The following is a 13,308-nucleotide window of genomic DNA, read 5'->3' on the forward strand; positions in this document are numbered from 1 at the left end:
TATCAGTTAATTTGAGTTTACGGAATTAATTTCAACTAATCGAAATGTGATTAATTATTTTAAACCACTCCAAACTGACCATTATGGTATGAAGTGAATAATCAGAGGAAAATGCATTCGTGCTCAAAGAACCTTGGATAGAGTCGGTAATCATGTGATTAAGGGGTTTGTTTTTTAATTTCGTACAAAACTACACAGGGGATATTTGCGCGTGCCGTCCCTAATTTAGAAGTGAAAGACTAGAGGAAAGACAACTAGTCATCACCACCCACCATCAATTATTGGTCTACTCTTTCACCAACGACTAGTGGGGTTGACCGTGACATTATAACTCTCCCATTGCTGAAAGTACAAGGATATTTGGTGTGACGGGGGATTCAAACCCGCCACCTTCAAATTTCGAGTCGAGCGCCCTAACCACCTGGCCATGCCGGGTCTAGGGAAGGGGAATTTGACAGAGAGAGTGATCTGATACAGAGGAGTAGTCTCTGATCAGGAAGGTAATATTATGGGGAGTGGAATCTGATAGAAGGGATCTCTACTGAAGAACTGAATGTGATTGAAAAGGGATTCTAAAATAAAGAGGATACGAATCTGATAGGAAGGAAGTTAAAAAAAATATGTTACAACTTAATGTTTTTCCTTTTCACCTTTTGGGTAATAAAAATCATACTTAGTTTGACATTTCAAGTATAATAGTACTTATTGCCGAAGAAGTCCTGCGCTTAATGGGGTTATTGGTTTGCGAATTAACTAGTATCAATCTTGCTATGACGTACTGTTACGTCTGTTTCCCGTGACAGGTTTAATTACAGTTAATGTTATGAAGATATACAAAATGACATAAAATTATGTTTTCTATTTTAAAATTTAATAATTAGCTAACTAAAGAAATACAAACACAGTTTTCAACATTTTGTGGCCTCGTTCAAACAGTTTTCATTGTCCGTGTCAGTAGAATTCTACGTGTGCACCATTAGTAGCTTTCATCACGGCTAATCTATATTCGAATTCGATTCTCTTTACTGCAACATCTCTACGATTATAGTGCTGATGGTGTCCATAATCTTGGTTTCTAGCTCCATGATGTTTGTTGTAGGTATGCGATATACGATATTTTTAACATACCCCCATAGTTCTTCCTTCTTCTGGCGTCTTTAATTTCTCTATGCCACGGTCACTGACTTGGTCTCTGGAAGCCCGTAGACGCATTGAGCCTTTTTTTGCACAGTTGCCATTTTACAGGGTAACTTTACTCACCGGAGTGTAAAAAGAGAAAAAACAACAACAACAACATGATATTAAAAACTGTTTAAGTTGGGTTACAAGAAGTTAAACTGCATGGTTGTATTTCTATAGTTATTTCATTATTAAATTTTAAAATAGGAAAGATAATTTGAACCACCCGTTATTTTAATTTTGTACAGTATTATGTGATCTTTATCGAGTAGTTTTTTAAGCTTTATTTTTACATGTTTTTTAAGAAATAATGACAATGACTATTGTAAGAAATTATTATAACTATTGCCATAGTAGTAAACAATCATTAACACAATAATCAGTAAATTGAAATCCTAGAATTTTTACTTTGAATTGTGCGATCTATATTACAAAAAATACTTGTGATTGAAGTTTTATAATCACTTAAGTGGGAGAGAAAAATGTTGTTGTCCTATGAAATAATTATATTCTTATTAACTTAAAAAGTGGAAATAACATGTTTACATTACTTTTCAGTCTTATTTGTAAGCTAACATTATTAGAAATTATTATACAGAATTTCCTTTTTTTACTAATTATTTCGTGTGTTTTTTTCTCATAGACGTCCCATCCTTTTCTATTAGTCGGGTCCCACCGTTTGGATTCCCTGTAGTAGAAGGCATGTCTGTATTTCTAAAGTGTGATGTTGACTCCAATCCTCCTGGTGTTCCAAAATGGCTGAAAGATGATGGTCCCTTACAGCTATTGCCGTCTTTGGACGGTATTCTGAACTTTACCTCAATCAATAGACACCATTCTGGCTGGTACAAATGTACGTCAGAAAATAAGTTAGAATATTTTTCTTCGTTTGGCTATTTTCTTAATGTTCGTTGTAAGTATCATATGAAATAAAAAATATTTTTATCACATATAAAACCAATATTGTAGATTTAATAATTAAATAAACGCCAGATTATTACCCAAGCTTTGAAAAAAAAAGGCTGATTATACTAAAGTTATTATCTATCAACACATGGAAATTATAAACTATTTCTACAGTAAAAATATCAAACTGTTAAAGAAAAGAAAAAGCTGTTTCGTCGGTCTTAACCATAACACACTGACTTATGATTAATCATATAAAATGCAAGTTACTACTAAATAAGTTTGTTCTTGTTATACACAGAGTTACAGCACGGGTATTGAAACCCGGTTTCTAGCAGTATACGTTTGCTGACATACTATCATGCTACTGGAGGGTTACAAAATAAGACGACAGTGTAATTAATTTAAATATAATAATAATATAATGTTTTTCTTTTAGCACAAAGCTACAGTATAGGCGATACATCCCCAGCAGGAATTAAAACCTCAGATTTTAGAATCGTAAATCTGTAAACCCAGCTTTGATCTACTGGGGGTTGTTATTGTTTGGTTTGAAGTTAGCACAAGGCTTCCCAATGGGCTATTTGTGTTCTGCCCACCAAGGGTATCGAAGCTCTGTTTCTAGCGTTGTTACGTCCGTAGACATATCCAGTGAGGGACATATTATCTTATACATTAAACACAATTAACCCTAGTATTACTTATGGGTCTTAATTTCCCACCCCTCCCCTCCATCGGCATTTGAAAACTATTTTCTTAAATTATTCATACACAAACTTGCTTTTGAGCCAGTGACTTTATTGGCTATAGATTCTGTAATAAGATATGGATCCCACAAAAAACGTCAAGAAAAATACCTTCAATAGTGCATTTTGTTCCAAAATTATTGCAGAAATTACATTGACAGTTAATTATTTCATCCAATTTTCTTACCTCACTTTTTTACACTTAGTGTTGTAACAGGCAAACAATATATGACATTACTCAATACGATACAATACAGTTGTAAACTGTAGAAAATAAGTCACTAGTACTGAGTCATATTTCTTAATTTATAAAGCTACTGTGTATTCTTACTTAAGATTATCTGTCCCTTAGAGTTTCAGAACCACGTAATAACATCGTTGTCATTATTAGCATTCCATTTAAGTTAAAGGTAGTAATTTACTATGCTTATATCAACATGGGTGCTTAAGCACCTCCCAAAGCCGATTTACGCGAGTAGAGTTAAGTAAGCTGGCATTGTTTAAAAAATAGGTTCGCACCAAAATCAATTCGAAACACTGGAGCTATTGCTTATATGTATACGAGATCTGATCAAAAAGTTCTAAGACTTCTTCTATTACAAGTGCCAGTACAGAGGCTATGAGTTTACTGAAGTGTGTACAAAGTATAAAGGCCTGGCATGGCCAAGCGCGTAAGGCGTGCGACCCGTAATTCGAGGGTCGCGGGTTCGCGCCCGCGTCGCGCTAAACATGCTCGCCCTCCCAGCCGTGGGGGTGTATAATGTGACGGTCAATCCCACTATTTGTTGGTACAAGAGTAGCCCAAGAGTTGGCGGTGGGTGGTGATGACTAGCTGCCTTCCCTCTAGTCTTACACTGCTAAATTAGGGACGGCTAGCACAGATAGCCCTTGAGTAGCTTTGTGCGAAATTCCAAAACAAACAAACAAACAAAGTATAAATAGTGATCTACCCCACGAACAAGCCATTTCTCCAGATCTTATATCTATGTTGCGAAAAACTTGTTCAAAGACAGACGTATCTCTTGCCCTGTCGTAATAAAAATGAACATAAAAAGAGGAGCAATGTGTTTGCATCAATTTTTCTGTGAAAAACAGTAAAGGAGGAACAGAAATCTTCGACTGCCTTTGGTAATGACTGCTTAAGTAAGGTTGTCGCTTATCAGGGGATAAAACGCTTCCAGGATTGCCGGGAATAGGTCAAAGATAACCCATGTTCTGGGCGATCGTCGACATCACCCACTGATGAAACCGTCGCTAAGCTGAAAGAGAGTTAATCAAGCCTTTTATACAGAGTTCTTAATTCGCTTGAGGGAGAAAGTTAGAAGAAACTGCCGCGAGCTGTTTGAAAATGATCACTAGTTTCTTCATCGCTGTGTTTGTTCAAGAATTTCTAGCAGAAAAAAAACATTCCTGTGATATCACACCCCCCGTATTCTCCAGATCTTGCCCAGTGTGATTTTTTTTCTGTTCCCCAAAATCAAAATTATGTTGAAAGGAAAAAGATTTGATGACATTCCAACCATCCATAATAATATGAAAGCACAACTGAGTCGCATAACAGTTGAAGATTTCCAGCATTGCTTCCGACAAATGGCAGGAACGTTGGAACAAGTGTGCATCAGCTCGGGAGATTACTTTGAAGGGGATAGCATATAATAAAGATGCATGTCCATTATTGTGTGGAATAAAAGTGAAGTCTTAGAACTTTTTGATCACATTTCGTATGTGTGTCTACTATTTATATGCGTCCAAAATCATATTTTTTAAAAAACCGTCTGTATAGGGATGTGCAATTTCTTTCATAAATCATGTGGGATAAGTTAATGTAATTTTTATTGTCATTTTATCGAATTTGTAGAACTTTATTTCCATATTTTTATTCGCGAGAGTTCAGTATCGTTAAATAGCATTTAATTAGAAGCATTCGGATCCCGAACCGAATGTATATTGACTATCATCAAAACTAGCTGAGAACCATAAAAAAACTGTGATCAAATTAGTAATTTTATTGCAACAAATACTTATTTACATATAGGAATTCTAAAATAAAATAAAAAATTATAAACCCAGACGCCTAAGTTTGTACGTTCATTCGTCTTAGGCCTAACATTAATCATTTATTACAATGGCTTATGTTCGATAAAGAGAGAAATTAACGCTGTAACTTGTGTATGTTTTTTACTTTAGTTAAAGCTAAACTTTACCGTCTTAATACTATCAATAAATATATGCATAATGTTATTCCATGATCTTAAGTTAAACCATTTTTAGCACTTTAAGCTTTAAATATGTTGTTGTATAAAATGTGTATTTACATCCTTTGAAATGAAATGCACGTAATTTTTAGGACAGACAAAAACTGAGTATGGTTATAATATATTTGCCCTTTACTTTTCTGTAAAGATGACTCCGAAATTGTTCAACACCCTGCTGTAGTTCCCGATACTCACCCGAGTGACCCTTTTCGATTGCAATGTAAAGCCGGTGGAAAGCCGCTGCCACCACATTGTTGGACGAGGATTAGAGAAAATAACCAAGTAGAGGGCGTTAGCATCGAACAGGATTTGCTGTTGAATACAGTTCTATATTCTGATACAAGAGAGTACAAATGCATTACCTCTAATATTATTGGAAGAAGATTATATACATCAGAAACAAAAGATCTTAGTATCAAAGTTAAAGGTGATTACTTCATATTAAATATCAGAAGTGAGTTGAGAAGTTAAAGAATTTTTCTTTATTACTCGTGTCCAGAAGTTTAATTTAATACGAATCTCAGTCACTGAAAAGTAAGTGTGGTGCTATGTAAGTAAAAAACGTGCCCAGAAGAAGAGATTATTAAACTCATCAGTCGGTATTTGAAAATCAAAACACGATGAAATTTAATCTTTTTGCAAATAAAATATTCATCTTGTTCACAAGGGTACTAAAATTAAGAAACAAATGTAAATAGCATGAACATGATATTAGATATGAAATATGCCATATTTTTTATAAAACAAAAATGTTATAAAGATGACTTGTTTTACAACACGTGTCAATAGGACATCAACTATTATTTAAGAACGTTATATTGTTTGCAACTCAATCCTACTGTTCAATATCCTGTGAGTGACTGGTTGTAAAACATAGGAGGCGGACAGCCTCTTTCCTGGAAACATTTCCCCGTCCCTTCTTCTGTGAATCCTTTATAAAGGCTGTCTTGGTTAGTTGTTGTTGTGTATATTACCTTTGCTGATGTGTAAAAGTTTCTGCTTTGAGATAGACCGAAATTTAAATACCTGTTTTTTATTCTTTTATTTCTGTCAGGTAGACCAAAGATTGATCCTATTAACAGAACATTAAATGCTATAGCAGGAAGGTCGGCAAAACTTTTCTTCCGATTCTGTGGTAACCCCCGTCCACACCGTGCACACTGGATAGTTCACCACCTAGCGCTCAGTCCCGGAGATAGAAGTTTGCCTTATATAGCACACAACATTACAGTAAGTTGTATCATTAGGATATTTTAAAATCTAATGTCAGAATAGATGGGAGAGTAAAGTGAGTTAAATTAATTTTTATCTGGATTTCTTTGCTCTTCAGTAGAAAGCTACACAATGGAATATCTTTGTTGTGCCCACCACGTCTGTCGATTTCGTGTTTCTACCATTATAAGTCCGCAGATCTACCGTTGTGTCATTAGAATGCTCTTATCTAGACTAAGTACACAATGTTTATAAAAGTACATAATAAAATCACTCAGTTATATGAAAAAGCTAAAAACCTTGTATGAAAGTTACAGCCACTATTTTAAAGCTATTTGGTAAGAAATAAAAAAGAGAAGAGATATTAAAATTACTCCCCTATCCTTTTAAACTAAGCATTTTAGTATTTTTACTGTTAGATACATTTTATTGAAAAGGTTGTAAATAATGATATTATAGCATTTTTACTATGTCATTAAATAGATGGCGCCACAAATTCTTTTGTTTTTCTGTTTTTAGTAACTTGCAATTAACGTCGACTTATCTTAAGAATCGAAAATCAAATATTTTGAATGTTTCTTACACAAACTAAATTAAAATTATGTTATTTTCAATATGTTATCGAATTTTGTGTACTTATTTGTAGGAATCAGAAACACCACATTGTTATTTGTGCACCTTAGAAATAACGGAAGTATCTCAGAAGATGGTGGAGAAATTTTATTTTTTGCCAAAAATCTTAAAGGAATTGATGACACCGTCATTTTACTGAATATTACGCATGCTAGTTTCTCCATTTCTGATGGTAAGCTAAAGTGTTAAATCCAAAGATTGCTATAGGCAAGAGGAAATGTATTTTGATTTTGAATTTAACGTTTATTATAAGAACAATAAATATATCCTTTTTTGATTCTTATTGCAGATTCTTTAAACAAAACTGAAAATTTTTTTTGCCCTTAGTTATACTATGTTTACACTCGTAGAATTTTTACTTTGTCAACCAGTGTTGTAGTACTAACTTTGAAGACATTTTCAGTTGTGATATTTAGGCCATCTGTCATCCAGTATATGAGATCAATATTACCTGCGAAATTTAGATTCTCGGAATGTTGTACAGAGGATTATCGAATGTGGACAGCAAGGAGACGCAAATACTAGTTGTTCTCCAACCTATACTAATGTAACCTTCTTAGTTAATCTTATATGTAGCATCCTATCAGAAACTTTCTGGAAATGTAAGTACACCAAACTGTAATCCTCTTTATCATCAAGTAACTTTTGTTTGTTTTTGAATTTCGCACAAAGCTTCTCGAGCTATTTGTGCTAGCCGTCCCTAATTTAGCAGTGTAAGACTAGAGGGAAGGCAGTTAGTCATCACCACCCACCGCTAACTCTTGGGCTACTCTTTTACCAACGAATAGTGGGATTGAGCGTAACATTATAACGTTCCCACGGCTGAAAGGGCGAGCATGTTTGGCGCGACGGGGATGCGAATCCGCGACCCTCAGATTACGAGTCGCACGCCTTAACACACTTGGCCATATCAAGTAACACATAACGTCTTCAAGGAAAGTTAATAAGGCAAGATTTTTCCTTATAGAATCGATGTTATTTCTCTTTTATGATATTATTATTTTACTAAATTATTCTGTAAACCATTGTTTATCAGGCATTATAGTTTTTCATATTACAGTGGTAAAACTAAAAAGCTGGTGAATTTTAAGGAAACACTTATTACCTCACCTCCTTAAAAATAACGGTGACATTAAGTAACTTTCAATTCAATAGGCAGTCATGTACTGCCTGTTGATCTACCCGTTGAAAAATGATGCTTAGTCCTTTATTTATTTTTAATCTTTGTTTTTTTATTTACTATCAAGGAACTAAGATTAATCTCGGTACTCCTAGTCTGTGATATTGTTAATACCCTCTAAGAACACAAAACAAACATTTAAAAATTCAGCCACCTCATTGTTCTCAACAACAGTTTTGCCACTAGTATCAAATCCTCACTTTAACTTTTTGCTTACCATAGGCACATTTTAAAAATATTCTTGTTACTGATTTTAATGTTGTCAACAAACTTTTTTCTCATGAGGTATTTTTGATTTCATGTTTTCTTTTTTAACCAGTCTCTAATTTACTAATAGCCTTGTAATTCTTTCATTTTTGTATCTGTCGATTTAATATGATTTTTAAAAAATTTTCTCTGATTTCTCTGTTTGTCCATAATTAGCCTATTTAGTTTTATCATCTTTCTTGTTCTTCTAGTTATCCAAGACCATGCTTATCTTAAATTGTAAGAGGTGTTTTTAAAATATCCTAGATTTGTTCTACATCACTTTTCATCTTATTGTTCCAGTTCACTGGTGATAAATCTTGTCTCGTAACTTATAAATTGTCTATATGAAAATGAAACCATTTTTTTTTTCTTTTTAATTTCAGTCTATAGAAAAACATCAAAATTAATTATATAGTGGTTGCTATTCTCCAAATCTTCCTCTGCTTTTAACTTATTAGTGGTTAATATCAACTGAATATATATGGGTCAGTTTAATGAACTGACCTTGTATTGAAGAAAGAATGTTGACCATAATTCTGAGTGCAGTTAGCCCTCATGTAGCTTTGCATGAAATTCAAAACAAACCAAATCAAACAATAATTCTGAATTAATTATATGTACCAGTAAAGAATTTGGCAATCTTTTTAGCAATACATACACATCTTTTGCACACAAAATTCAGATTTCTTAAAGTATTTGTACTCAAGATATAATGATGCCAGTCTCACTTAGTAGACAAGTTGTTATGCAAGGTTAGGTTCTTGTAAAGGATAAAAATGCATTTGTTTATTGTGTAGTTGTATGGAATATTTGCATAACCTCTGAAATACATATGCACAGTTTTTTTCAATATCCTTATATAATGTATCTGGTACTTACTCTCCTAAATCAGCAGTTTATGGTAAAATAAATAAGTTTGAGATCAAATACATAATATCATGTTGATTGGCACCTTACAAAAAGATCATTGCATGTTCTCTTTTGACTCCTTCATATGTATATAAGGTTAACTCTAAAACACCCTCTGTGGTTGTTCCCTGACCATTAAATATTGGAAAATGTCCTGAATCATTTAAAAATTCTGTATGTTACTTCATTCAACACTTCTAAATGTCAAGTCTCTCACTTATGGCTAATCTATCAGTAACATTACTAGTAATAATATGAACTCATTATATTATTTCTTTTTCTCATGATCTGTCTCATCAGATGACACAAAATTTCCATATAAAATTTTCTACTCTTGTAACACCTAATGATAAATTGTGTTAACTCAAAATCTTGACTGACACATTTTATTTTCAATTTGAACAAACAGTAGTTCATCTCTTATCAAGAGCCGTTTCACTCCTTCCAGCACATTTTAGTAATTAATAACCATAAATATCAAAGAGTAGTTAGTACTATTTATATTCTTCAAATCAAACCCAGTTTTAGTAATTCCTCTTTCAACTTGAGCCCTGAATGTATCTGAATCCTTGAAAAGAACCACATAGTATATTTACTTTCAGTTTTACAGCATCTTGTTCAATGGGAGTATTTCAGTAACACTAAACAGAAGTAACAAGAGAAACTACAAATTGGCTACCTTCCAGTGTGACTGTATGTGTACATGTTTGATCAGGCTTAAAATTTCAATGTTTTGTTTATTGTTGTAAACTCGGTGAAAAGTATGATTCCCTTATTTCAACATTTCAAAGCCCCTCAGTGTGGATTTCTGTACGTGGTAGGGGACCTCCCAGGGAAGATTCTGTTCTTTCAGTTTACTTCCTCTGGGATCTAAACATCCACCCACGTGTTTGCCATGTCTGGTGACCCGTGAATGGGAGGAGAGGATCCTGGTGGTTGAGGGGTCCAACCCTAACACACCACTTTGGCCTTAAATTTCTGCAGACGGGTGGCCTTGGGGTGGCCTCCCTTGGATCATTTGGTGGTCCACCTGGGCTAGGATCAATCAAGTGCTAGTGTTGGATGTTCTCAACAGGTGTTGTGAACATTGTATCTGGTGCTGGTGTTTGGGTATAGTGCTCACAAAACCCTGGCGTTGCTGCAGTGTCCTTGCTTGACATTGTAGTGCGTCCCTTTGTAGAGCTTCATGGGGGTGGGATCAGTGGACACCGAAATTTCCTTTTTTATTATGGATCCCCCAAATAAAAACTTAAATAAAATAGTGAGAAAACAGTCCGTAAGTAAACGTCCACGTCTAGAAGATTCTGAGCAGCAGTCTTCAACTGTACCTCGTTTTCTTATACTACATTCTTTTTCAGACACACCTTTAGAGCAAATGTCTCCCTTTTTCATTCAGAAGGCACTAGAGGGACTTGCTGGCTCTCCAGAGTCAGTAAAGAAGCTTTGTTCTGATGACATAATAGTGGAAACATCAACATCTTAACACAGAGAACTCCTCATGCATTCAAAGGCAATTGGGGATATACCTATTGAAGTTGCACCTCATGCTACTTTAAATTCATTACAAGGAGTTATTATTGAGAGGGGGTTTGAAGAACATCCCCGAGACAGAGATTCTCGCTGGTTTCTCACCTCAAGGAATTTCTGCAGCAAGCAATATCTCCACTCACAAAGATGGAATTATGATGCTAACCAATATAACCAACATCCTCATTCTGACATTTACATCACCAAACTCACCTGCTACCATCAAGGCAGGTTATCTTACACAGGGTATGGCCATACATTCCAAATCCTCTCTGACATTTCCAGTGTCAGCGGTTCAGTCACTTGAAGACGTCATGTTGTGGTTCCTTGACATGTGCTCATTGCAGTGGCAAGGACCATGATGCCAATGAGTGTGAAATGGACCCTCATTGTGTCAACTGCAATGGCTCTCATCTGTCCTACTTTTGTTCTTGCCCAAAATGGTTGGAGGGAAAAGAGGTACAGTGTTTGAAAACAATTCATAACATTACGTATCCTGAGGCTCAAAAGTTGCTGTCCACCACTTCATCTCGGACGTATGCTGCTGCACTGTGTTTCACTACAATGGTGGGAGTGCCAACGGATCTCTCTGTGCTGCCAACAGAATCGTTCTCCAAACAAATGAAAAGTCTTTTGACCTCTATGGTTAAAAAAATTGATGAATCAACTTCAACATCCATCTCTGTCTGTTTCATACATTACAACAAATCCCAAGATCTACTTCCTTTGGTTTTGGGTACAAACATTTCCTCGGATACATCTTCTCCAACCCCAAGATGCAAAACGATCATTCATTCACGTCCTCATTCACTGGAATCCTCTTCCAACAGCAAAGACCTGCCCAATCGAACCAGGGCAAGATCCATGGAGGTCGATAGACCTCCCTGGAATAAGAACAGTAAGGAAAAAGACGTGGTCATAAATAGAAGGATTCTCCACCCAATTCGCCTACACATAAATAAAAATGGCCACCTTGATACAATGGAAATATCGAGGTTTACGTTCTAATCTGGATGACATCAAAACACTGATTGCTTCCTACCATCCTATATGTCTTTCCTTTCAGGAAACATTTCTGAAACCTGTTGAAACAGTCACCTTTTGGTGGTTTCTTTGTACAGAAATGACAGGCTGTGTGTTGGACGAGTGCATGGAGAGGTGCACTGTTGGGTGATGAGCATGTGCCCACCCTGTCTTTGCCACTCGACACACCCTTGGAGGCTGTAGCCATCCGTGTTTCCTTGGGTTGTACCATCACTGTTTGTTCTCTCTACTTGTCGCCTGGAAAGACATATGATCAATCAGACCTTGATGTTCTCATTGAACAGTTGCCGTCTCCCATTTTAGTTCTGGGGGAGTTCAATGGTCATCATCCCCTCTGGAGAAGTGTTGATATTGATAGAAGTGGTCGCTCCTCAGAGCGTATGCTCACTGATCACAACCTTTCGCCTTTCAATACTGCTTCTTATACTTATTTTCATACACCTAGTCAGTCCTTTACTGCTATTGATCTCTCAGTTTGCTTCCCTTCACTATTCTCCCTTTTTTATGGATTGTTGACAATAATCCACGATGCAGTGATCATTTTCCTATAATTTTGATAAAGACTGGCCGTGGTCGATGCCACCCGACCCACGTATCCCGGTGGAAGCTGGATCACGCAAACTGGCCCTCTTTCACTGCTCTTGCATAACTTGATCCATCATCTGTAATCGATCAATAGATGACTGTGTGACAGCAGTAACTGATTGTATTATACAAGTAGCTGCTCAATGTATTCCTAAAACCTTGACACGTTTCCCACAATATCCTCATTTATGGTGGAATCCTGCCTGCCACATGGCACGGAAGGCTCAAAAACGGACCTAGGATACTTTTTGTAAGTATCCCACACTCTCGAACCGCATCGCTTTCCAGCAGGCCCGCTCACATGCTCGGTGGGTAAGACGTCAAAGCCAGAAGGAATTTTCGATTAAGTTTACAAACAGCATGTCTTCTACCACCAGTTCCAAAGTCATATGGGATAAGATTCGAAAGATAAGTGGGCAATATAATTCTGTTTCCCTCTCGGTCTTGTTCTCTGATGGCCAGGAAGTAGCTGATACCCAGAGCATTGCTGATACTCTGGGTGAAAGCTTTTGCTAGGTCTCTAGCACTTCTGCTTCTTCCTCTACCTTCTTAGTCATCAAGACTTGGGCAAAGTGATCACCCCTTTCCTTTCGAGCTGATTGTGTCTGACTATGATCTTCCCTTTACACTGGTGGAACTCAAATTGACCCTTCATTGGTCTGGCAGTACATCGATTGGACCTGATGATGTACACTATGAAATGCTGTGCCATCTATCTCCTGCTTTTCTTGCTATTTTTCTTATTGTTTTTAACTGGATCTGGCAGGAAAATGTTTTTCCTGATGCCGGGTTCCAGGCTGTCGTCCTGTCTTTCTCTAAGCCTAGGAAGGATCCCAAGATTCCTTCAAACTACTGTCTAATTGTTTTGATGAGCTGTCTCTGT

The 13,308-nt window shown here is 36.1% G+C and overlaps 1 protein-coding gene across 19 annotated transcripts in view; it reads left to right on the forward strand.

Moving 5' to 3' along the window:
• Positions 1-13,308, forward strand: part of LOC143255405 (peroxidasin homolog) — a 49,559-nt gene that overhangs the window by 29,617 nt on the left and 6,634 nt on the right. For 8 of the 19 annotated variants that reach the window (XR_013030611.1, XR_013030616.1, XR_013030610.1 and 5 more), the window contains 4 exons: positions 1,823-2,092; positions 5,235-5,513; positions 6,141-6,316; positions 6,945-7,103. Coding sequence is in view for 7 of the 19 variants with exons in the window: in XM_076511027.1 (XP_076367142.1) it covers positions 1,823-2,092; positions 5,235-5,513; positions 6,141-6,316; positions 6,945-7,070 (851 nt within the window). In the remaining 12 variants the exon portion in view is untranslated. The remainder of the gene's footprint in view (positions 1-1,822; positions 2,093-5,234; positions 5,514-6,140; positions 6,317-6,944; positions 7,104-13,308) is intronic. The other 11 variants (XR_013030618.1, XR_013030620.1, XR_013030614.1 and 8 more) reach the window with 3 other exon arrangements.

Source organism: Tachypleus tridentatus, chromosome 7, assembly GCF_004210375.1.
Source record: "Tachypleus tridentatus isolate NWPU-2018 chromosome 7, ASM421037v1, whole genome shotgun sequence".
Taxonomy (NCBI): domain Eukaryota; kingdom Metazoa; phylum Arthropoda; class Merostomata; order Xiphosura; family Limulidae; genus Tachypleus; species Tachypleus tridentatus.